The 27,329-nt window shown below is 37.6% G+C and overlaps 1 protein-coding gene across 1 annotated transcript; it reads right to left on the bottom strand.

Moving 5' to 3' along the window:
- Nucleotides 1-26,824, bottom strand: LOC122325335 (voltage-gated potassium channel subunit beta-3). Its single transcript, XM_043220349.1, has 14 exons — nucleotides 25,475-26,824; nucleotides 12,536-12,579; nucleotides 12,181-12,218; nucleotides 11,815-11,894; nucleotides 8,160-8,204; nucleotides 7,904-7,948; nucleotides 7,250-7,293; nucleotides 7,091-7,177; nucleotides 6,915-7,000; nucleotides 6,114-6,234; nucleotides 5,525-5,619; nucleotides 5,266-5,386; nucleotides 4,986-5,074; nucleotides 1-4,132 (listed from the first exon to the last, which is right to left on the bottom strand). The coding sequence occupies exons 1-14, from the start codon at nucleotides 25,756-25,758 to the stop codon at nucleotides 4,043-4,045; spliced, it is 1,269 nt and encodes a 422-aa protein (XP_043076284.1). The 5' UTR covers nucleotides 25,759-26,824; the 3' UTR covers nucleotides 1-4,042.
- Nucleotides 26,825-27,329: the final 505 nt, after the last annotated feature.

Consider the following 27,329-nt stretch of genomic DNA (forward strand, 5'->3'; position numbering starts at 1 on the left):
TTTTCTCCACACATTTTAAAGGCAAGCAAGATACATTCAGTACAGGGCATGTTTTTGTATGTTTGTTTGTTTGTTTCTTGTTGTTGTTGTTTTTTTTTTTTTTTTCAATTTTTCTTGTTGCATGACAGTAAATTTAACATATTCAGGCAAAAATTACCATATGAGGGAGTGCACTAAATGTATATATACATTAGTTCAGGTTAACTAATGATAGTTCAGTCTTGCTAATAATTATGTGGATTAAAAAAGTTCAGTCATTTCAATGCCTTTCCAAATTGCCAACTCAGGTACAATACTTACATAAATCATCGATCATTATAAATACAAAGAGACATTAGAACCGACCGGTGCTGTAGAGAGAATACACAAGTGAACTTGAATTACCACTAAAGGGACTTGTGTTGCCCCATTAAGAAGTGACCCAGGACCAGGTTGACCTTTCGACCTTTGCTTTTAAATATGCTAAGAAAAGCAGCATAACTGATCTCAGATCTGTCAGTGCTCATTATTCTCTCCAATCCCAGCTTTGTTTAATAGAGTAAAGCTTAGCTGAATAAGTAGCAGGCTTGGAGTTTTGAGAAGGCAAAAGTATTCCAAAAAAAAGGAAAAAAACTCTCAAAAATAAAGAACAAAATTCTAATTATAATACAAACAGTGAATCGTGCTAGCGTTGCCAAGTCTGGGTTTCTCCGACGCAACTAATATTACACTTATTGTTAAAAAAGAATTTGGTTTAATATAAAGGGTTTAATTCTGTTTGTGCCTGTTTATTGTGCTGAACTAAATCTGTTAGTTTTTTTTGCCTGGGTTCGGTAGAGTTAAAAGAATAGCTCACCGTGTCATTTACTGCAGAAAATATCTTAAGCGTTAGTTTGTATAAACAAAAACCATTTACAGTAACACACGTGCATTAATGGAAATCCATGGGGCAAGGCGCTGCACTGTTATAAACGCTAAAATGCAATTTGAAAAGTGTAACCACAAGACTAGACACAAAGCCAGTGTGCAAAGTATATAGCTTCGCATTTCAGCTTTAAACCGCACGGTGCACTTGCCCCTTAGACGTTCATTGTAAATGCATTACTGTAAACAACATTTGTATTTTTCTCCTAATGATTTTCTGTGGTAACTGGGTTATGGAACAAGTGGAGTTATGAACCACGTTCTGAGGCACCGCACACCGTGATGTTCAGCAATGGCTGATGGGAAATTGACAGTAGTCACTCAATCTAGCCAATCTGTGTCCTTCGATCTGAAATCATGGAATGACACGAACACATTTTTAAAAGTGAAGCGCTTCGCTTTTCATTGTCACTGACGCAGCTTGTATTTGTCAAACACACAAAGCAATACTAGCACAGTTCTCTGGTCATGTTAACCTATGACCTTCATGACTATTTGTGAACTACGATCTTTAAATTATGACTCTGTCCACTTAGTGCAAAGGATGCTGACCGCTGAAGCCAAGCCCCACGCATATGATGCCTAGCAAAAGTATTCAGACCACGACCCGATTCACAAATGATAACTAATGCAAAACCTGCACACGAAGGTGAAGGATCTCACGCAAAACTGATTTTGAAAAAAGAATGATTTTTTTTTGGTTTGATTCTTTTTTTGCCTGCCATTATTCAAGCAAACGGTCCGTTGCTATATCTGGCCCGGGCAGACTTCTCAAACAGATTGCGCTTCCATTTGGTGCTGATACTAGTGCAGAAGTTCTTTCAATTATTCCTAAATACTCTAATTCAATACAGGATATAAAACTTAAAGAATAAGAATATATTCGTAGAAATTTTATAAAACTGCCGAAGCTTCAGAGAAAGCTCGTCGAGCAGGACATTAGCTGAAGAACAGAGAGCTGAATGTCCTGAAATGGCACAGTTATAAAACTGACGTCACAATCTGTGGCACTATTGGAACATTGTAATGCAGAAAGAACATCTGACTAATCTCAAACAACCTGGAGCAAATCTGCCTGGAAAAAAAGCTAAAATGACATCTGGACAGTGCGTTCATGCATTCATACTCCGAAGAAATCTGAAAGCTATCATTGCTGCAAAGATGGCTCTACAAAAAACAGCGTCCTTGTTTTTGTTTTTTGTTTTTTTTCTAAATGCATTTTATAGATCTTAATGTTAAAATTTGCATGTGCATGTTTAATTTTTTGTATCTGTTTATTTATCTTAACATATCATATCTGACAATCAACAGTAATCAACAGTAATATCCAGTGATGCAAACTAAATGTTTCATTTATGCTTCGAAAATCTCTCTGATTCGTGTAATGCATAATCAGTTATGATGAGATCAGAAATATTTCTCAGCTTTGCATTTTCAACATTGTAAGCGTGTTTGAAATATTCTTGTTCTTTTACTGTTCTTCATACTTCCATATTCCCCATTCATTTCAATTGTTATATAAAAAGACTATTATCATTCAGAAATCTTTCGAAGCTATTAATACTAGGTTCAGGACATGGTTATGGACTTTGACAATGATATTCTGGTCCCTAAATGTGGCTCAATTCGCAAGCCTAGAGATACTCTTCCCTGTTTTTGTAATTAAAATCCCTTTTAAACAAGCTGCACGATTTGAGGTATCTTTCCTGCTTCCTGCACAAACAGAGAGCGATCTAAATAAATAAAGTGCACAATTTGTACCTTTAGGGGAGCAACAGCTTGTCTCTGGGGCAGAACCCTCAAAGCAACATTTTTGTACCTTCTTAACCTCCACAGGGTGAATATCGGGAACCCTTTAAGCTTATATTTTTTTAATATAACTCTTTTCACCCCAAAATTAAAATTTTGTCACTTACCCCCAGTCATCTGAATGAATGTCAAAATTTTTATTTTGGGATGGAGTAACCCTTTAAGACAGTAATGTGTATTCTTAGGGTACTATTTTTAATCCCTTAGGGGTAACAAAGGTACAAAAGTGTCTCTTTAAGGGTTCTGCCTCCCCTATAGGTATCCTTTTTTTCTGACAGGGCAGGATTGGTTATGGTTTATGGTTATTAGTTTAGGTTGTTTGTTAGGAATAGCAATTATAACCAGTTGTTTTTAAAAAAGTAAATCAGCGAGAGTCTGAATATTTTTCCAAGGTACCACATACACGCTCACACACCACTCCCCTGACTGCACAAATTCTCTTAAAGGGACAGGTGCACCGTTGTAAACACAAGGAGAGATGGAAAGGAGGGAAATGGAGGAAGACTTGTGATGTGTCCAAACAGCTGTTTGCAGTTGCTGCATGTTGTTCCTGTCACACGCCGGAGTGTTTGCCACGCTCTCCTGCGCAGCGAGAATGAAATGTGACAGGCAGTGAACACCCCAAACCAACGGGACGGGCAGCTCTCAGAAACATCTTCGCTTGGCGTCACACAGCATCCATTTTCCGAGTCACTCAGGTGCAACACCAGCGACGGAGAGTTTGATTCAAAGCGTCACTGCATGCACACGTACTCGACCAGGCCCGTGCGGATTTCCGCAGAACGCCAACGATTTGCAAAGTCCAGCTAATCATCTTTCCCCCTTCCCCGTGCATGTTTGTTTAATAAATATTTTGGCAAATTTGACTTCAGCTGCCAATAAGAATATACCACTCTCAGCTCGACTCTTCGCGGAATTTGGCAACGAAAATTCAGCAGTGGAAACAGTCTGCAGATTCGGTCTGGGTCAGCTAATAAACAAGTCTTTTGCCACTTTCATTCCATTCTCCTCCGACAACCGACAGTGCCTCCTCGTGGAAGGCTGTCACTTCAGCCTCTTAGAGTAAAGAAACGAAAACAGCCGTTGTTCGTTGCGTTTCTGTGACGTTGCGCACAGCCGTTTCCTTGTTTAATTGGTAGGATATGTTCGGATACTTGAGTAGGGTTACAGAGAGCAGTGCGGTATGGGCTGGAAGCATGTTGCAGAAGGCATGCAGGTGTTGTAATATACGGGAGAGCAGAAAAGCGATGGTACGCCGTGTTCCATCTTTTCCCCCTTGCTTTCTTTTTCTTTTCTGGCTGCACATGTTCATGTCATCTCTCTGGTTCCCTCACGCACGTGACTCTTTCTTGGAGTGCGGTTTGTTGCCCAGGAGAGCATCTATCTCGCTCACAGTCTGAGGCGTCATCTGAGACAGCACCTAGTGAGAAGATGAAAATCATGTTAATAGGAAGTCTGATTGTTTTTTAAAAGAAGTGTATCCTTTAGCAGATTCCTTACATTGGGCAAAAAACGATGGTGGCAACTTTTATAATGGTGCAAAAGATTTCTGTTTCAGATCAGTTCTGTTCTTTTAAATGTTCTAATCGTCAAAGAATCGTGAAAAGTGCATCACCTTCACATTCATAGTTTCGAGATAATAGTTTTAAGCATTTATAATAATGGGAAATGTTTGAGCATCAAAGCAGAATATTTCCACCCTTGTGAAAAAAATGAGTGCTTGTTATTAAAACAGTATACGTTAAATATCATATTTAAGTGCAAGCTGAATGTAAAGATACTTAACTGCATGTCCTTACAGTGAAAAATGTTTATTAATTTATAATTCATTTTATATAGCTTATTTGAATTTCATAAAATATGCTTAAAGTGTATGTAACATTTAAGTTAAAATAAATATATTTTAAAGTCATTTATAGTGAAACTTGTATTTAAATATATTTGTACAAACAATGAATCGCAATTTAGTGTGTAAAACATTATTCTATTATTTCAGTAATATTATATGCAAGTACGGTACAATTAAGCATTTCTTTTTCACAAATGAATGATTTCTAAAGGATCGTGTGACACCCAAGAGAGTCAGAAACAAATCAATCAATTATTAAATATATTCAAATAAGAAACATTATTATAAACTGTAAGGATATTTCACATTGTAATAATTTGTAGTGTATTTTTAATCAAAGAAATGCTCACAGTAAGCATCAGAGACATTCCATTCCAGTTTGTGTGTGTGTGTGTGTGTGTGTGTGTGTGTGTGTGTGTGTTACCCGCAGGGCTCCAAGGTTCTCAAGAAGCTGGTCTGTATTGGAGACACCAAGAAGTACAGAACTGACCCCTTCACTACGCAAACACCACGCTGAGTGAGAGATTTCAGAAAACCTTATTATACACAAGCACTGAGTTTTTTTTTTTTTAAAACACAGACATTTAAAAACACAGACCGTTCAATGGCTTTCTCGGCACTTTCTCGGTCTGGCATGGTGTAATTTGGCTGGCTGACTTTAACCAAATACTTGAGATGCACCAAAAGTACAGAGACAGACTCACCAATGGCGAGCTGAGCAGCCGTGCAGCCCAGCCGGTCAGCCACCAGGTGGAGCTCTTTTATTTTTGCCAGCTGTCTGCGCCCTTCTTCACTGTACACTCGCTCCTTTAGCCACTGATAGCCCTAATACACACAGTCACGCAACTGAACACTTAACATTGCTCACGTGGATTTATTGATAATCATAATATGATTAAAATAATACAATTTAGCAATTGGAAACTGAAAAGAGCTGCAGTTGGCAAACTCTTTAAGACTCACTTTCATGGCGGCTCTTGAACAGTCTGGAACACCGTCACTGTATTTTCCAGTGATCAGTCCGCATGCGAGAGGAGACCAGGTCATCGCTCCAACACCTGACGCGCCATGTGACAGACACAAGATGTGGAGTTAGACTTCACACCTGTCCTAATTAATCCATGAACTTCGACTATGAAACATTCAAAACATCAGAAATAGTTGCATTATTTTGTAGTTCATGTTATTTTGGCTTTTAGCTTTCACCCATCAGCTTCAACGAGCTCTAGCGTAAAGCAGAGAGATCGCTAAAACACAGTTAGCTTAACTGCCAACGAGTTTATTGTAAGCTAGCTGAATAATTGCTCATTGGTTTAATGGCACAGACATTTGAAGTCATTCTATACTGTATATCGGGGCAGCACCACAATGACATGTACTGTCTTAAACTATTTTTAAACTACTTGCAGATAATATACTTTTGAGGCAAATGTAATTCGAGTATGTTTAAAAAGCCTGACTACTTAACAAACTCAGGTCACTTTAAAAAGTGCGCTTTGCGATAACGTATATTTAAGGTTTGAATGTATGTTAAATGATGTGTTTGACCGACCGATCTTGTGGTAGAGCTCTGGCAGCTGCACCTCGACCTTATCCCTCTGGAAATAGTGATACTCGGCCTGCTCGCATACCGGTGGGATTAAATTAAACTGCCTCGCTACAGAGTATGCCTCCTAAACACACAAATACAAAGACAAGAAGAGGTTAAACTTTCTTTTCAGAGGCCCAGATCTTAGCAATCAACGCAAACAGCAGTGCCAACACAGGCATTCATTTAATCAAATCTCTGACAGAAGTTAATATTTTTTCATAAGAATATTGTAACTTTCCAGTAACAAGTAGGGTACTTCTTCCAATAAGAAGTGCCAGAAACTGATATATATATATATAAAAAAAAATATATATATATATATATATATATATATATATATATATATATATATATATATATATATATATATATACATATATATATATATACATATATATATATATATATATATATATATATATATATATATATATATATATATATATTTTTTTTTTTTTTTAGCTGTACAGGGAATAAAAGGAAGTTGGAAGTTGAAAGGAAGTTCTTCCTTTTAAAATGAAAAAAAAAAATAAATAAATAAATAAATATATAATTTATATATTATATATTTATAAGTACTTACAGAGCACATATTAATACATTATTCTTCATGGCCATATTTTAGACCTCTTAATCCTTCCTTACTAACTAACTTACAATAACAGCAAATTAAGAGTTTACTGAGGCGTAGATAGAATCCAGTGAGAATCGGTCCCCAGAATAAAGAGTGACCAGTTTTGATGCATGGAGAGAAAACCGTACCATGATCTCCATGGCGCTCCAGCGTGACGTGCCCCAGTACATGGCCATACCCTGGTTTATAACAAATGTCATCGCACGCACTACCTCTGTAAAGACCAACACACAACAGCACTCGCGATAAGCGATACGCCATCAATTATGCATCTTCAAAACATGCCATAAAAGAAATCGCAGACCTTCCATAGGGCTGTTCACATCGCTTCGGTTGGCAAAGACAATATCCACGTAATCCAGCTGTAGTCTAGACAGGGAACCTCTGAGACCTGTAAACACATCGTGATCACCGCCTGTCTGCTTTATTGCGATCGTCTTATTATTCATAAACCACACTTTACCTTCGATGATGTGTTTTCTGGACAGGCCTCTCTCTGTCTCTGCCCTGAGGATTAGAAATGCAAATGTCAGAGAGGAAATGTAGTCAGAAAGCCTCTTAAGATGAATATAGACAAAAGGCAATCACTGTAACTTGTGCTGAGTCTCAGCATGGTGAACAAGCAGCTGGTATTCAACAACCTATATTTTAAACACAACATTTTTTATATTATTTATATGTATAATGTGTGAGCCTGCACATAAAGACTGCAACGTTATATCTTTTATAACTTTCAATTCTGACTTTACCCACAATAAAATATGAATTGTCCAAAGTAAAAAAAAAAAGTCACAGTTTAGCTTTCTTTTTAAATTTAGCGGTGGAAAACGGAAGTCTAACTTTTAAGTAAAATTGTTTACTTTGCAAAATCAGCGGCGTTCACTTTTTTTTTTCTTTTTGCATTTATAACTGCAGATTTACAAAATGTCACTTGCTACGTTTGCTGGTAACCTAAGATTTATAGTTAAAGACTTGTATTTAAAGAACAGAGTGGCAAATGGTTAAGGAACCTTTATCAAAGAACTGAACAGAAGCGGTTACAAATATTAATTTTAATACTATTCTGAATCTTTTGTGTCCATCTCAATGTACAAGATAGAACTGAACAGATACTCACTGTCCTCCCCAGTAGATCTTAGTCGTTACTACATAACTGGACCGTCTGAAAAAAAAAGGTGCTTATTATAGTGAGGACAAACCTAATACTGTCCTACATTTCCAAAATTGATCAAAGATTGACCATATCCAGAACACATTATCCATAAATCAAAAATGAGAAGAATATGTATTGCGGGCTACTTCATCCATATAGTCAAACTGTTTTGCAACTAAATGAATCAAAAATGACAGAAATAAAAACAAAAGCAGGTCACCTCCAGCCTTTCTTTTTGATGATGTTCCCTAGAGTGATTTCAGCCCTGTGGAAAAATAAAGTCACAATGTCTGAAACATATATTTTATTGCTATTGCTGTTACGCTGCAAATAAATAATAATAAAAAGCAGTGTCAATCTCAGTCTAGTTCAATCTCATAAGCATTCTTAAAGCACATTTTAACAGAGAATCAAAAATGGCAAACGATATTACACTGGTCATATTATATATACGTTGCAAATTGTTTAAGCATTATATCACATTGATTTGCACAATGATTGCATTTTATCATGATTGACATGATTGTACCATTTATTCGCTTTTTATCCCTATACGGTTATTTTCAGTATAATCAGTTCACATTTGAAGGGTTTATGTGAAGAATGCGGTAAAGACTGAGATAGAAACAGATGCGAGACAGACAACAGCGTAACAGCAAGAGAAAGCTGAGAGCAAAAGATTCAGAAATGCCACAATCACACTTTTACAGGAGCCTCCGTCACACATCAGTATAGGTACAGTTGCCTGAAGACACCAGTAAATAATGCAATAATTTAGAATATGCAATAATCATTATGCTATTTCTTATGCACACCAATTCGTACGTATTTTACGAGGTGGCTAATTCGTACGACCTCACTCGTACAGTTTTGTACAATTTGTCTGAACCCCAGAGACAGGTGGGTTTAGGTGTAGGTCATTTGGACAGATTCATACGAATTGGCAATGTGTAAAATATGCGAAAACCGTATAAATTAGTACGAACTGGCCACCTCGTAAAATATGTATGAACTGTAGAGAGATCGGACTGAGCACACCTTATATAATTAAGTGTTAAAGTCGGCATGAAATCAAAATTGACAAGTCTTATTTTTAATGGAACACTGTAGCGTTTATTATAAATAAATGATCCGCGCACTTTATTAAATGTTTTTTAATTCACATGCCCTCATAATTTTTCATCAAAAACCTCCCCTCGCAGTCAAAACAACTCATCTTCTCTTCGGATGATATGACTGTATTCAAACCTGCCTCCATTTTGTTAGCAGCGATCCAATCAATTACCGCAGGGCGATCTCAGAAACCATTTCACTCAACTTTAGTTTCATGCCAACTTTAAAGGTGCTGTATGTAGGATCGACACAGAGGTCCAAATTCAAATTATTGAAGATTTTTATGCACCCAGCTACCCTCCTACTCAGACTTGACGCTCACGCAGGTTGCCAGATTCCCGTTCACGCCCCTTTCGCTTGAGCTTCCACGAAATGAAGTACGCTGTGTTTTCCGTCCACCCGTGATTGGGTAAACTGGCAGCGGGCGGGTTTCGCAGTTAACTTAGCATGCTCCTTAAATATCTGCAAGCGTATTACAGCATTTTTATGCTTTATTAAACTCCTACACAAAGCACCTTTAAAGCATATAACTTGTTTCACATTACCCACTGAAGTAAAAACTATAGTTTTATTATGAATAGAAAAATTAAATAAATAACATGAAGTAAACAGGCAGACTAATGACCTTGCAGATTGATTGCAGATGAGCTTCCAGGATTCTTACATTTATTCGCGGTACTAATGTCTGAAATTAAACGGCGCCTTAGAGAAGTGAGGTTGATTCCGTTACAGTTCAATTTGTGAGGCAAATTCGATAAAAACACATGTTATGTCAGCACATTCAGGACTTCTGCTGATGTGAAAGCAGAACTGACTACGTGTGACCATGTAAGTCCTAATGTAGGTCAGCAGAGGCGTCTGCCAGCCAGATGCCCGCTGTATGCAGGACTTTGGAAGCGTGAAATGGAAAGACATGCTTCTTCAACTGTAGTGACCTGTGCATTTAAGAGTGACCAGGCCACTAGCATTAACTCTTTCAAATCGGGAGAGTGAGGTTTACCTGCACAGCTCTCACGAGCAGGCCCCCGTTACATAATAATTATTTAATGGAAAATGGTTTCAGATGGAGTATAGCATGTCGCACCACAGGACGTTACGACTTCCCAGAGTTCATTTATGTAATCTACGCAGCTCCAAATGACGATCAGCGTGCTTGTAGATAATCCCTCGAATCACAAAGATCTCCAAACAGCTGTTCGGTTCACTCCGCCTTTATTTTTTTAAACTAAGCAGCTAGGTTATATCACACTGCGTCAACGCCGTGCAATCCTGTGCCTGGTGGGCCTCCATCCTGCAGAGTTTAGCTCCAGTCTGCTCCAACACATCTGTTTAATTAGGATTGGAGCGGAACTCTTGCAGGAAGACCCTCCAGGAGCAGAACTGGACAGCGCTACGCCGCTGCCTACAAATGAAGATCTCAGTTCTGTGTAGTCAGAAAGAGAGGTGTAAAGAGAAAACAGCCAGAGCCTTGTTAAATAGAAGAGCTAAGTATCAAAAACTCAAAATCAGTGTCATTTAATTGTATATTTCACAACATATTTGCAGTTGCACATTTGTAATGATGATGTTGCAGTTTATACATTTTAAATATATTGCCTTTAAACGTAATATTGAATAACATGCGGTACTAAAGAAAAGATGACCTAAAAATAAAAATTACCCCATATTTTACTCACCCCCAAGCCATCCTAGGTGTGTATGACTTTCCTCTTTCAGACGAACACAGTCACACAGTTTTTTTTAAAAGGCAGCGGCCATTTACGCTAAGTACAAGTAGTAATGGATTCTTTTTATACCAGTTTTTTTTGTCATATGCTATTTATGTGTAAATAGCGTAATTATATGTTATTGACACTAAGTGAAAATAGAATATTTTCTTATAAGTGCAACTAGCAATTGATTCTTAGCAGCATTATTTAGTGATGCTATTTACACTGCAAATAACATTTTCTGCCATTTATACGACTTACACTGAGATCTGCACCTCAGTATTAAAGTACATTATAACAAAGAATGCAACTAATTGAGTGTGAATGTTAATTTTAATTCAAATTATTAAATAAATGCCGTGGTTGACATCCTTAATGGGACGACAAAGTCCTAAACCTACACGATACTTTATTTTCCACTTTTTGATTACTTCCTTCATTGTTATTGGAAATGAATGCTTTTCTGATTTGATTTGAATTTAAAAAGGGAGAAAAAAGAAGACTACCATATATTTTACCATCTGCACCACTGGAGTTGTTAACAAGTAACCGTCCTGTGTAATGATGACTAGCCCAATCACGCGCCGGTGGGCGGAGTTAGTGTAAACAGGCACTGCCAATAAGATTAAAAAGTTTTAAAAATGTATCCTGGCTCATCCAAGCTTAGTAATGCAGGTGGATAGAGGCCTACAGTGTATATCTGCATATGTTAATATGTATAAGTATGTTAGTCAGCTAATACAAAATTTGGGGTTGTCTATTCCTTTAAATCACGACAAAGATTATTAAAACTAAGATTTTAAATGCACTTTAAAATAACATCAGAACGTACTTGTGTGTTAAGAAACATTTACAACAAGTACACTTACTGCAAGTTCCCTTTTATTTCATTAATGTTATGTGATCTAAAACAGCTATTTTTATGAAAAATAACCTTTTTTTAAGCGCACTACAAGTCTACATTCAATACCCTTAAGATCACTTCTTTTTTACAAAATACAGAAAAATGCAGTGCACACGCTCTCACATCCAGTGCACCGGTGGGAATCGTACCTGCCTGAAGCGTACACTTCTGCCGTGTCGAACAGATTCACTCCATTCTCATAGGCTATAGTCATCAGACTCTCCGCCATCTACAGAAAAATATCCACAGACAAACACATTCAGAGGATGACAGAGACGGGCCCTTAAAAAAATCATTGGTGCAAAACATTTCAGTTACCAAAATGTATTTAAGCTTGTGCAGACTGTGCATTAGATATGTTTGTGTTTGCTTATTGACTACTGCATGTATAGAATGTATAAAGAACCCGCCAACATTTCTCAGAGTATCTTCTTTAAAGTTAAGAGTTTAAGTTACAGAATTCAATGACATGAGTATATAACAGCGTACCAAGAATCATTAAAGTAAAAAATCACCTCATCGGAGATCTGAGATCCAAATGTCACCCAGGTACCTGTGGACAGAAAGAGAGCGTATGAGACAGCGCTACTCGGATTGGTCAAATAATGATTGATTTCAACAGATTTCCCAACATTCCCCTGCGTCGCTGATTACAATACAGCTATCCCTGCCAAAACCCTCAGCCCGATGATTGAGCTAATGCTGCTGTGTCGGGCTGGATTAGATGCTCAGATGGATGTTGAGACTTATTTATAGTTATGAGCGCTTAAGTGGGGATAAATGAAAGCATTTAAACACGGAAAAATAGACACTCCCCCCGACTCTCTTGTTTGAACACTTTCAGAGATAACAAAAAGCTTAGTTACTCACCAAGACCCAAGCAGGAAACACGTAGCCCCGACTTTCCAAGGTTTCTGTGACAAAAAGTAAGGGAGAAAAAGAAAGAATTTAACATTTCGCTAAATAACATTTGCTTTAAGATGTGCTACACTGACCGCTGACATCACAGACGGAGCGATTTCCAAAAATGCATTCTACACATAACATTAAATATGCTTTTTTTATATTAAATGCAGATTGAAAACGCTTCAATACAAGTAAATTGTGCCATAGCATTGTGTAATGAGTGGGGGGGACCGTCGACCGATTATCGGAGCAGATATTACGCATTTTAACGTTTAATTGTCAAAACCAATTTGCAATTTAAAAGCATTTAAAGAAAGTTTTGTCTGAGTCAAGTATAAATGCATATATTACCATGTACGAATTACCTTGGATACATTTTTGTGAAATAAAATACCAAAAATAAAAACCTTTTTGTAATGATTAATAGGTTGCTCAAAGGGTTATTAAACCCCAAAATGAGCATTTTGTCATTAATCGCTACCGCATGTCATTCTAAACCTGTACAAAAATGCTTCATTCATGACATTACAGTGCCTAACTGTTGAATAAAGTCATTATTTCCATACAAAACGTATTCTTTTAGCTTCATAACGTTACGGTTGAACCACTGATGGCAGACTATTCTGCCGATATCTTTCATGCTTTTCTGGTCCCTATCGTTACTTGGCAGCCAATGGGACAGTCACAAGCCTCCTGGTTTCATCCAAAATATCTTAAATTGTGTTCTGAGGATCAACAAAGCTTTTACAGTTTTAGAACGACATACGGGTAAGTGATCAATGACAGAATTTTAATTTTGATTTGGACTAACCCTTTAAACCCTTTAACCTTTTATGACTGATTAATCGATTTACAAAAATGATTCCAGTATAATAATATCCCCACACTATGATATCAACTCTTCGTCTTAACACCAGCTAGCACGCACTGGCTAATGGATATAGAGCTGTATTCAAAACCGCTGTAAAATAGCCAATAGAAAAGTGTTGAAAGCTATAGTAGCACCCGTGGTGTTTTTAATTTCAGATGCATGCTGTTTGCGAGAACACCAGTTGAAGATCGTCTATGCGTTCCCGATGCATGCTTTTCATTTCAGCCTCTGCTCGCTTATACGTCCGATAGAAACAGAGAGATAGAAAGAGACAGATTGTCAGCGTGTTTAGATCCAGGCGGCTGAACCACGCTTTCTCTTCTCTGCATCTATTTTTGTTTGCCCGGCCAGTCTATTTATAGAAATGTTGCAACTGTGCATTTGTTTGCATCCAGTGTGTGTGTGTGTGTGTGTGTGTGGGACAGAGAGATCGAGAGAGAGTGTGTATGGACTATTCATTACATTGATATAGACATATTACCAGCCAAGACCGTGAGGAATTGCTAAATCAGTAGCATGAATCATTAATTTTATCTAAAAAAGCAGAGAAAAAAAGACACATCTATTCATCACGCGAGAGGAACGGGTGAGAGAGGTAGAGAAAGCTGCAAAGCTCTTTCTCGCTGACACAAATATTTTCACTTTCTCTGTCATTCTTCATTTTTATCTTTCTCCACCCTTCTCTCTTTTATCACGGCGCTGCATTAGAACTGAATCACACACGCACACGCGCACACATCTATATGCATGTATATGATGAGAAGCCTCGGGGAAGAAAACATGAAGATGATGGTGCGGAATATTCACAGTCGATGCTGCGTGTTTACATGCACGCTACGCACACACACACACACACACACATGATGAGGACTCTGAGCTCTGTGATATTTTCCATCCCCTAGACCCAACTCTCACGGAAACCTACAATATTAGTTTTGCTATCTATTTTTAGTAGTATGAAGAATTTAAAATGCTTTTATTTACTTGTTTTAATACTGTGCGGACAAGAAAAAATACTCTTTTCTGTGCAACTGGTCCCTGTGGCTTTTAACCCGCGTAAAGCATTCAAAATCTGCATACGATGTAAATATTTAATGCCTGCTTGGACGCCAAGAACATTTTTTTAATGAGAGACATAAATTATTATTATTATTATTTAATAAAACCATCCTTTATTTGATCAGCAACTTCTCATTAGTGGCTGAATGCGAAAATGTTTTTGTTACTATATTATTACTATGTTATTACTGCCTTTATTCCTTTTTGAATCATTAGAAAATGACACATTTCTGATGATGATTTAATTGTAAATATATCCTTCTATAAAATTAGGAAAAGAACAAATAATCTGAGAATTACCAGGATTACCCCAATGGAATAAAAACATAATTACATTCATTTGACTTTATATGTAGCCCATGATTGGTCAGAAACAGTCCAAATTTAACAAGTTTATATATTTATTTCTAACAAATGACACAAACACAGCACATGTAACATTTTCAACATCCTCAAACCCATACAATCATATAGGTTGTTTGTCACTTTCCATAAAATATGACCCAGAAGTGTTTACAGAATTAAAGCCCCAAGCAGATTCATACAGCGTTATTTCTAGAATATTGTCAACACAACCATCGTTAGTCCCAGCGAACACACATACTCACAAAATGTTTTGGACATTGAATGCACAGTAAATCACTTTCCAAAGCATCTGCCAAAGGTAAATGTACGTATTTTGGAAGCCAAAATAGAAAAAAGTTGGGTAAGAGACTGTAATAAACCAGATAGAGGACTTTACCTTTATAAGCTGCTTGAACAAATGAACATTTTTTTACATCTCTTACAAAATAACTGTTTAATCTGTGTGTTATAAGGCTGAAACAGGCACGAAACAACCATCTTGTAAACCATGCAAATAATGTATAAAGCTAATGCTCTGTGTTCAACGTTTTATTTAACTGAATACCATGTGTGAAAAACAGACTGAAATTCAACTTCCAGTGGGCTGTTAAATGCTACGACTGAGTCACTGAGTCAGAGAAGCAGACCCGCTGAGCCAGATCAGCTGACTGATTGAAGAGCGCTCACGAATCTGACATATTTACATCTCTCATAAGTGTGCCAAAAACAAATAGGGCAGGCAGCAAGTTTTTCAGCAATTACCGACTTGGCCTTCAATTTGTTGAAAAGTCAAGCCCTGTTAGTGTCATGGGAAAAGTGACTACGCATTATTTTTTGAGAAGTCAGCATATTAAAATGATTTCTGATGTGTCGCAGAAGACAGGAGTAGTGATGCTGAAAGTTCAGCTTTGATTACAGGAACATTACGATTTCTTTAACTGTAATAATATTTCACAGTATTGCTGGTTTTACAGTTTTTTTATTAAATAAATGCGGCCTTGCTGAGTAAAAGAGATTTTTTTTAAAAACATTAAGAATTCTTACCAACACCAAACAATAATATATATATATATATATATATATATATATATATATATATATATATATATATATATATATATATATATATATATATATATATATTTATTTATTTATTTTTTTTTTTTTTTTTACATTACCAGTAATCCCACACACAAATGCACGTATTCCTAGATGATAACGTTTGCATTATGTCCAACACAAGTGAAATCTCGACCGTAAGTTTATTTTCCAAACAACAGCAGTTGGCGACAAACAACGACCGTGTTGCAACATTTCGGTTTTTCAGAGTACATCGTCAGCAGGCTTTATTTGTTAAAGACGTGTGTTGCAAATGTTTTTAAGAATCACATGCTCTCTATATCTATCCCTTTTATCTCTCTTCTGCACACTAACCTGTGAGACAGAGAAGTTTAATAATGCTGAGATCTCGGCGGATTCTCTTTTTCCTTCCCTAAGCCTCACTATAAATCATCCCGCTGACACACAGACACATGCTGTATAACTCCGGCCGGCCTCCGCAACAACCACTGACTCCTGTTTACTGTTACGTACCGGCAGACACACAGTTGTAGTAAGCAATGCAGGAATCCATGTTACATGCTTTTGTAAAATGCTGCAGTACTTGAGTCTATCCCTTGAAATTTCTAGGTTGCTAAGGCAGCATCATTGTCGCTACTGTGATGCTATCTTTACTAATAATCGGTTATTCCCTGTTTGTAGTGCAAATGGCTGTAAGAGAAGAGCGATAGCAAATTAATATCTCAGTTGTTTTTCATTGATGACGAAGAGAGGATGGGAGTATCGTCATGATAAAAATTGCAAATTAGAATATGAATACCTGTAAATGAATATCTATACAATACATACAAAGTTTTGTATGTTATAGAGAGGTGGGTAGGAGTGGGGTTAGGTGCTCTGATAGCTATTAAAAAGTATATTTATACACTGTCAACTTTATATAATCAATCAATCACTTTTATTCATATAGCACTTTTAACAATACAGACTGTATCAAAGCACTGAAGAGTATGAAATAAAATGCAATGATAGGGATATAATGACGATAAATTAAGTACACCACATACATTACAAATTATTATTAGCATTATTAATAAATTAACTGTTGTGGTATTTTAAATTACGACAAAAGTGTAATATTTGTAAGATTTGCTGCCATTAAAGCAAAAATAAAATACCAAAATACCAACTCTAAATCATCCTCCGATGTGTTTACTTATTATTTAGCTTTTTTTTTTGCTTTTTTTTTTTTTATGAAACGTTTCACTCGCATTGTTATGTTGATAATATAATTTGCAATGACATGACATATATTTCCACTTGTGGCCTCAGACTGTTGGACCCCACTGTATTGCAAAGGTCACATCATACATCAACACAGACATCAGGCAGATTCATAAAAATCAGAAATGCAGAGCACACAACACCATCCAGACACACTCCTCTCAGAATACTGCAGTGCACCACAACAGGGTGGAGAGAGAGAGAAACAGAGAGAGAGAGAGGGAGAGAGAGAGAGATGAAGAGAGAGCAACAAATGTGAAAATGTGAGTGAAGGCAGATGAAGCGAAAACGAAAAAAATGATGAGATCAGGCAAAATGGAGAAAACAGAAATAGGCGGCGGACAAAGAGCGAAAAGCAATGCGATGGAAAGACGGAAACGATATTGAGGGAGAGTGGTGAACATTTAGAGAGAGAGGGAGAGAGAGAAAATGAACAGCAGTGGTGGGAGAGAGCGGCGCACTTTTCTCCACAGTGTGTCTGTCTGCGAGCCGTAAAAGGCCCGTTCTGATTAATGTACTTTATAATGAGTTAGCATAGGCAATTACTGCACATGCTGAGAAGTGGAAAAAAAAGTGAGTGAGCAAAAGAGAGGGAGAGAGAGTTATGTGTAGAATGGCTTTCCATCATGCAACACCTACTATTCAGCATATGTGTGTGTGTTTGTGTGTGTGTGTGTGTGATGAATAGTAGGTGAATAGTATATATATATATATATATATATATATATATAGAGAGAGAGAGAGAAAGAGAGAGAGAGAGAGAGAGAGAGTTTGAAAAGCTTTGTGAGATGTTAATATTCATATATTATTTCTTTCAGGTATATGCCCTTTAACTATATCCATTTTGACAATCAATCTGTCAGTCAATCATTCAATAAATAAATAAATAAAACTGAGCAAACTTTGAGTATGTTATTGAAATAATATCTAACATACAGTGGTGGCCAAAGCAACTATTTTCACCAGCTAAATGGTTTTAAGTCAGTTATTTCTATCTTTTGCTAAATATCAGTTTACTTTCATTTTGCCATTGATTGTAATAACCCAGTGAGCTTTTTCTCTGTGTGGAGCGCTGGCTATTGTAAGCAACCAGAAATCCGCATTACTGAAATACATTTTTAATTACGCATTTATAATGATGACTTTGCAATTTAGTACTTTTAAAAATATGTTGTTGTAACATTTAATAAGAGACTAAATTAATAATAAAGTTAATCATTGAATTATGATCACCGAAGGTTATTAAAACAGTGATTTATAATGTACTATAAAAGTTAACTTTATAGAAGTGCACTTTTTCAAAATTTTACCTTCGCGCACTTACAGTGCTTGACCCGGTCTTCTTTTAACATTTATGCATTAAAAATAAAAAAGAGTAAAGGCATTTCAAATTGTGTCTCAGCGTGGCAAGTATTATATCTCTCAACTCATCTCAAAAATCCAACTTGCAGCCGAAACGAATCAGCATTGAAAGATGCGTTACATAGGCATCCATGTCCCAAAATGCATTAAAAAAGGTCCATTCCCTGCACACTTCCGCAATTTAATATAGGCATCTTATAGAAACACAATCCTCTGCACAGTTGACAGTATAATGCAGCTATTCGCTTTGCTAACCTAGTTAATACTTGCAGTGCTAATGTTACACTGGTAATGGAAGGCTAACCGTGATGGTAAGTCTCATTTTCTGTGATTTGGGTGTGGGACAGGAATGAGTTTGGAAATGTTTCGTGACATTACAATGGCAAAATAATTTGAATGTAGTTAAATATGAGTCACCGAGCCTATGAGATCAAATGAATGTGCTCAGTGTAATAAGCAGATCTGCGTTCATTAAGATGACTGCTGCTGCCTATGAGCTAGAACCACAAAACACATTACTCTAAAACCCAAATATAACTGTGCAAAGAGCTGGAGCGCTCCGGAGCTTCGGGTCTTGGGTTAAGTCATAGTCTAGTTTTGTGCCTCAAGGGTTCTAGTCCCGGTCAGGGTCTCAGGGGGTCTGCAATTGGTCTGGGTCTTGGGGGTCTGGTTCTGACCCCGTGCCTGTACAGACGCTCTCATACAGGGAACTCAACCAATGCTCCTTTTTTTATATCCCTCACACTTGTGTAGTGTATTTCAAATCTTAAAAGTATATTTATTGTATATAAAGTTAATATTACATTATTAATTGAATAAAAAGCCACTTATTTTTCTATTTTACTCAATCACTTTGGCGCATTTCTCATATTCTCTCATTTCTCAACCGTTATTAAAGCAGTTCCTCATTCTTTTGAACAAGCTGCGGTTGGTTTGGTACGTTCACGCGACTGATTATGCACATTGGTCTTTTTCAGTTGCTTATAACATATAGTCATTAGTTCATTGTAGTAATGAATCAATGCAAAATGCTTGATCTAGTAGTCATAAACACATTTTCTACACTTTTTTAAAATTTGCCCTGAATTGTTCAAGTGAATGTTGACGTTCAATAATGATGAAAATATAGATCAACCAATTATAAAGCAGATCTCTGAAATAGCTCAAAGGTGCATCTCATGAATCTTCAATTGGAAAGCATAGACACAAATTCTGATAATAGATGGACATCCAGAAAACGAGTAAAAATTCATGGTGCATATTAGATCAAATAAGGGCCATCATTGTGGATCACGACCATACAAGCTAAATATTGGGAGATATCCTCAATACTGTAAGTCAAACATTTAAAATCAGTCTCTTTCAATCAATGTCCCACTTAAAGTAATGTGCAAATATACTGACAACAATTTGACTGTCTTATCCGTAAACAGTGACACAAGGACTTGTCATTCTGATGGCACTGACATGTTCACTGACGCAGATATTTATTTTTGAGAGATGAACTAAGGATTTTGAGCAAGAGACTGACTTTTGCGAGCATGCGGGTACAAATGGTGTTTTGATATTTGCGTGAATTGATTTGAAAAATGCACTTAATGTTTTGCAAATGTCAAGGATGAATCGGGAAACGTACCGAAGTGACTGAGAAAAACTGTCAAAGTAAAGTACACTTTAAATAATTATGCTATAATAATCTTTTGCTGTACATTTTTGATACATTAACTATGTCTAAATTTCATCATTACAAATACGCAATTACAAATATTTAAATTTAAATTTTTGCAGTCGCTATGCCCTTTCACCATATAAAAAAACCCAAAACATAATTAAGTGCTATTTAAATGCACAGCTGATGGCTTTAGACATGTTGGCTAAACATTTTTGTCTTGGATAAGTGTTTGAGATTTAATTTTAATCTTAGTTATGGATTCTGTGTTGGGATCAGAGATCAGTGTCTCTGACCTGATTGATTTCTTATTGACTAACAATCAGACCGGCACTGGATCGCTCATTGTTGATTGTGATCTTGGGTAACTGAGAGAATTACATATTAGAAGATGCTGGCCAACATCTCTGCAAAGCCAGATGAACAGAGGGACCCAGTACGCATTCATTTCATCTGCCCATGTTTTGTATCATACTTCCCACTGGCCAAAACAGCTAATCTTTCTTCATTTTTACTTAAAACACGTTAAAAACCCAGACATAAATGTCCAAGTCAGTGCTGAAAGTCAGAAAGCTAATGTCTGGGTATTATTACATAGACATTTGTTAAGCATCTTTTTTTATGGTTTCAAGTCATATAATAAAACAGCATTAGGATCACAAATGATCATTTTTATTGAACTGGCCCTTTAAAAACGTTTTAACAAGACCTTTAAGGAAAAATAGAACTTATCTTTTCATTCATGATTACTTCTTTAATGGTCTTTAATATATATATATAAGTTTGTAATTAGACACGTATAGTAAAGTTGCAGTTTAGCACATATAATGTATATTTGTAATATATTAAAGCTGCAGTCCATCAGTTCTGGCTCTTTGTTGCCATCTCTGTTTGAAACCTGCAACTGAAGTCATTTGCAGCATTATCATCTTTACGTGGGCTGTGCAATGGCACGGCTCCTCAGTGCAGATGAATCTAATGTTTTAAGGAGTATGTGTGGCTGTCAGTGATAACACCAACCAAAAATTGATTTTAGATCATTTTTAACCAAAAAACTAAAAGTTGCAGACAGCAGCATTAACCCACAATAACTCAATAAAAGGCTCTGTAATGTTACATATATATGACATTTGGCATTTATTTCTATTTTTTTAAGAAGAAATATAGCTAAATTAATTGAGCAGCTCATTAACATTTTTCTTAATGTGACAAATATGCCACATCAACATTCCGGCCCCCTGTTATAATGTTAACATATGTCACCAAAATATCTATGTAGCTTGTTGAATATCATTTTGTTCAAAAATGTATTAAAAGTAGGTTACGTGTAATCTAGGATGTGTTATTAAATTGTTACATTGGTTGAAACATACCTCTTTGTAAAAATTGACGACACTGCAACATGTGCTATCCGGACAGACCGCCATTTTGTAAATGTTGCCATGGCAACAAAAATGCATATATTGTCACATGACTGAACCTGGGTGTTGATTATATGTCCCTTGAAAGTGAGGAATAATGCTTTAAAAAGACTAATCACCAGTGTTTGTATCACCACATCAACGTAGGTTTTTATGGGTTAATATAAAAAACACATTTCAACGTATTGACTTAAGGTTACTTAGTATGTTCAAGTTTTCATAACTGTCTCCTAAGTACTTGAATATATAGAACAAGCCGGGTGAAAAAAGTGCTCTATTTTCATGCACTAATTTTGTATTTAACATACTAAAAATATTTGAGTACTTCTCGAGAACATCTAAGTGTACTCAGCTGTGCTATTTTGAGAAACCACGAATATGAGCTAAATGTGCTTTTATATTGTCTCTGGATTAAAAATTTATTTTTACACTTGTAATACACGTATGGGTTCAAGAGTACTACAAGTGGCTAACTAAATTTTACATTTTATTTAATATTCATGGTGTCTCAAAACAGCACAACTGAATACACTTAAATGTTCTTGAGAAGTAGTCATTATTAGCATATTAAGTACACAATTAGCGTGCCAAAATAACACGTTAAGTACATTACGAAAGCGCTTTTTCACCCAACCTCAACTAGCGAACGATTAAGTGCACTTCTTTTTCACAGAGGGAGATCCGAGCCTTCTGACGTTAACATGTGTCTGGTGTAACCAAAAATCATCCATTATCCACATGACAAACGGACATGATAATCAAGTGAATCGCTGCAAAGCACTTCAAACCCTGTGGGAACTGATATAAAAATCTAACATATGGTTTGTGACTAATTTTCTGGCTAATCCAGAGCGCTGGCTAAGGACATTGCCGTATAACCTCTTGCTATGACAAGCACAACCGCGCTATTCACAGATGATGTGCCATCAGACGCATATGTTTCTTAATGGCCTCCATCTCCCAGTGCACGAAAACGAAACGGTAGCTTTTCAATCACAACAATTAGGGGTCATTAGCATAATTATAGCTGTTGTTATTTTGAATGTCATTGACGGCATTACACAGCAAGTATATTCTAACGTGTCGGTACGCATGCCTCGCATTTGAAAAAGAAATTGAAAAAAGGGGATATTCTGAATAACGTATCATATGCTAATTATCAACTTCATTTGGGAAGGAACGCCAATATCGTTGCGCACGCTGCGTGCTGTTTAAAAAATAGTAGGCACACTAGTATTTTATCGTGAACGTGCTGCTGAGCTTTGTGTGTGTGTGTGAGAGAGAGAGAGAGCGAGAAAGAAATGAGAATCTCTTTACCTTATCTCATCTTGACCACTAAGTGAAGCTACAGTGCTTTTTTGTCTGTATCAATTAAAAACTGAGATGACAGTTTGCTGAGAGACAACAAACAACAATCTTTTTCTTTTCACCTGCCAACATCCGCCCTCTGGCTAATAAGCTCCTGTCCTTTATACACAGTTGGCACAGCTGCTCAATAGATAAGACTCCCGACATAACACAAGGTAAACTAGATTAAAAAAAACAGTTCAGTAAAGCAAACTTTGACGCTGGCTTGAGCAAGCCTGGCCAAAAGTTTGAAACAGTTTAAAAGGATTGAATTGGAACATTTTTAAAGCCACACGGTTTACCGGACAGACAGAAATGACAGAACAACAGATAGATGGAGAGATACATAGACGGGGGTGTTACTACAAGGTTACTAAAGAATTCTGGCTTGTTGCTAGGGTGGATGAGTAGAAAGATAGAAAGGAGTTTAAAAGCATATCAAATGTCAAGTGTTTCTCAAACCGGAATAATAAAATCCATTTCACTTTCCAACACTCTCCACTAAACCTGTACTGTGTGTTTGTGTGTGTGCGTGTGTGCGTGTGGAAGTGAGCGTCTGTCCAACATGGAAAACGGCCAAGCGGAGTATTTTTTTTAAGGTCCAGGTAGATCCAATGCAGCGATGTGCAGCAAAGTGAAAACTCATTTAAATAACGGCTCAGCAATCTCCGAGAAAGGGCCGTGAACGATCCGTGGGTGTGAGTCTGAGGCTGAGATTAGCACAACACACGCTCACACAAACATATTTCACAGTGAAGCAACATATTCAATGAGAAGAAATGTGATGTTGTGCTGGATTTTATCCACCCAGGATTGATTAGATCATGAAAAGTGGGCATTTACACAATAATGAAACCGATCGGGACGCAGGTTTGCAGCGGATGAACTATTAGCCCTTTGAAATAACAAGGACCTGTTTCAGCGGCTAAGCACGTACGTTTTCATCGTGGACAGTTACAGAGCAATTTTTCCTTAAGGATAACATCCAGTGATGAATCAGGCACGCACACACACACACACACACACACACACACACAAATAGTCGAGCTGCACTAGAGAACTCCATCATACAACTAAATGCTTACATTTCCTAAAGACTATGCCACAATTTTAGACCGTTATGAGTGACTGCCAGAGTGTTGCTACGCTGTTGCTAAGGTGTCTGGAGTAGCACGTTGCTGCTGTGTGGTAGTTAAGAGTTTTCTGGGAGATTGTTAAAGCATTGGCGATGGTTGCTGGATGATTGTAGTTGCAATATTTCAATCCTACTTCAATCAATCAATCAATCAATCATTTTTATTGTATATAGCGCTTTTAACAACACAGGTTGCATCAAAGCAAAACTTCATATTAAGTGGCCTCAACTACTACTGTATGTACAGGTTTTTACATTACACTTTGTTTTTACCTATATAAAATTACATCTGTTATTAATTTCTGTAACGACATTTATAATCCCTTACACCTTAACCCACCCTTAAACCAACCCATACCACCAAACCTGTGCCTAAACATTTAATTGCCACGTATGATAAAAAACATCACATTTGATGTAAATGCCATCAAATAAATGGCTTTTTCCAATAAAAATGAACTACCAATAATATTATTTACAGTGAAAACAATAAAACAACATTTCCAGAAGTCCTTGTGCGATGACATATATTGTCTTCAAATAGTTTTGCTTCTTCTTATTTTTATTAGCAGTAATGTTTCTTGTTACGTTATCTTTTAATTCGTTCATGTGTATGCATTATTTTAGTGACGTGTGTTGGTGTTTTGTCTTTTTGTGTTTGACAGAAACAGACCATGTTTTACAGGCAGGCCACTTATGGTTTAATCATATGGCTTAATATTTTACCACGTATATTAAAAAGTATATTTTGATAGATTTTGATTATACTAATTCAATGACATTACTTCTTAAAATACACTTAAGAGTTGTAAACAATGCAGAGGCACCAATACGCCATCCTTTATAAACATTATCAGTTTTGATCATTTCGATTTTTTGATTAGGCCGCCGTTTTCACTGTAAATTTGTGTATATATTTTTATATTATCATACCACACACAAGTCAGATTACTTAATAATGATAAAAATTTATTTTGTCAATTTCTGTCAAGTTGTGCATTTATGCACCGACTCATTCTGCGTGTCATGGTATGAGACTGTATAATATATTGATATGTGCTAAACACTAATGGCATTAGATGACCTAGTCAATAATGCAAGCAAAAGAGGCGACTCCATTTCTGCCCCTTTGACATTCAGTTTGCCATTCATTCAGCTCAGCCATAACACAAGCACTGAAGTGAACACACGCGCACTCAGTTTTAAAGCGGCTGTCAGTGGGTCCTCGTGAATCTTTAAAGAAGCCATAAAACATCAGACGGCACAGAATCACCCGGTCCTGGCCTAAGTTGCCATCCAACAGGTGGTGTTACCCACATACACGCGTAAACGCCACCTCCACCTGTCTCACCTGTATTTCATGCTACTGTGACGTCCAATAGCCTCCTTCATGTGGGCGTGGCCTTGGGGCAGGGGTCGGGACCCCGCCGCGTCCCGTGTTTTGACCGAGCTCTGAGGGGCGTAGTTGCCGTTCCCCCCCTGTCCGCTCCCCCTCTCTCCTCCTCCTCCGCCGCCTCCACCTCCTCCCCCTCCGCTGCTGCTGCCCCCTTGTGGAGGGGCAGTTCGCAGGCCGCACAGCCGGTCCTCGCTGCGGCTCTTCAGATTGTGCTCCGTACAAGCGAACGAGACCTGCATCCTCACACACTTGTGACACTTGCGTGTGTTCGAGTTTATTAAACTGAATCACTTTTGGTGTGGTAACAACAAAGATGTTTAAAGGAGCGCCTGATTAGATAGATAGATAGATAGATAGATAGATAGATAGATAGATAGATAGATAGATAGATAGATAGATAGATAGATAGATAGATAGATAGATAGATAGATAAATAGATGGATGCACAGGGCAAACCTGCGCTCAAATCAGGTCTTGCACCTGCTGGCACCAACTTGCAGCTGTTGCCAGGAGGGCGCGCGTCCAAACGCAACCCTGACGCGGTGGGGTGCGTGTTTATGTCGCCAGGCAAAAAGTCACGACTGGCCGCTGTCCAGGCCTTTAGTGTGCCGCTGCGTGAACAGTCTGTCTATGCAGTCGCCCGCTGCACTTCTCCAATACCCGGATCGACGCAACTTGAAGACGCTCCTCTCCGTGTTGAGGCATTCCTCTGCAGAATCGGGGTGGTCTCTCTGTGCGAGGCGGGGGACCTCCTCAAAATGCGGAACCACCCATCCACACCGGGCTTCCACTGACTGGATGCGCAACAGCCGGCGCCGCTTCACCTAATGGCACCGAAGCCCAGCTACGCGGCGGTCGAACGCGACTGCAGGGACGCGCCGTATACGCGCACGCTTGCGTTCACGCGCGTCTGCCCATCTCCTCGTCCACAGCCGCACGAACACACGATCGCTCCTTCACGCGCTTAGGTTGGTGACGGTCACTATCTGACACACCGCGCACCCTCACGCGCTCGACGCACGGCAGCAAACGTCGCGCTGTTTTTCTGGCGCGCAATTATTGCCATGGTGATCATCGCACGCGATCAAAAGAGAGTTTGACAGCTCCGCGGTGTCCATATTCCATCGTCAGATCTCACTGGAGCAGCCGGTGTGTCGCATCGTGAAGGCGGTTCGGCGACGAAAGACTGTCGGTGGAGATGTGGAGGGAATTGTGCATCCGTTCAGAACGACAGAGCCATCAAACAAGAGACTGCCAACTCAGAACCCAATGAAACCCTCTGTGATCCCCCACCCTCTCTCTCTCTCTCTCTCTCTCTCTCTCTCTCTCTCTCTCTCTCTCTCTCTCTCTCTCTCGGATTTCCATTGTGATTAATGTGTGAATTGAGCAGGACCACTGCGGAATAATCACGTTATTGTTTGGTTTTAGGGCTAGACACACACACATAAACACTCCCACACACAATATTTTCAATTCTTATTTGGCTTAAATAAATGCATAGGCAGCAAAGCATTTAAAATAGATTTTTTAAAAAATATGTACATATCCCTATACAAGTAGACCAAAACAGGAGTTTCAAAAGCAGGAAACAGACACTTAGACAAAATTCTAATAGGCCTATAATCCTAAATGTATAATCCTAAACACTATTAGATTTTAGCAAACACGTCACTTTATTATCCAACCAATAACATAGCAAATTTGATCAAATAAAACTGGAACATGTATATGCAATGCCCAACATTTTGATATTTTTAAAGAAACATTTACATATTTATGTATGCAGTGCATATTATCCAACTAATAAAAA

Source organism: Puntigrus tetrazona, chromosome 20, assembly GCF_018831695.1.
Source record: "Puntigrus tetrazona isolate hp1 chromosome 20, ASM1883169v1, whole genome shotgun sequence".
In the NCBI taxonomy this organism is placed as follows: Eukaryota; Metazoa; Chordata; class Actinopteri; order Cypriniformes; family Cyprinidae; genus Puntigrus; species Puntigrus tetrazona.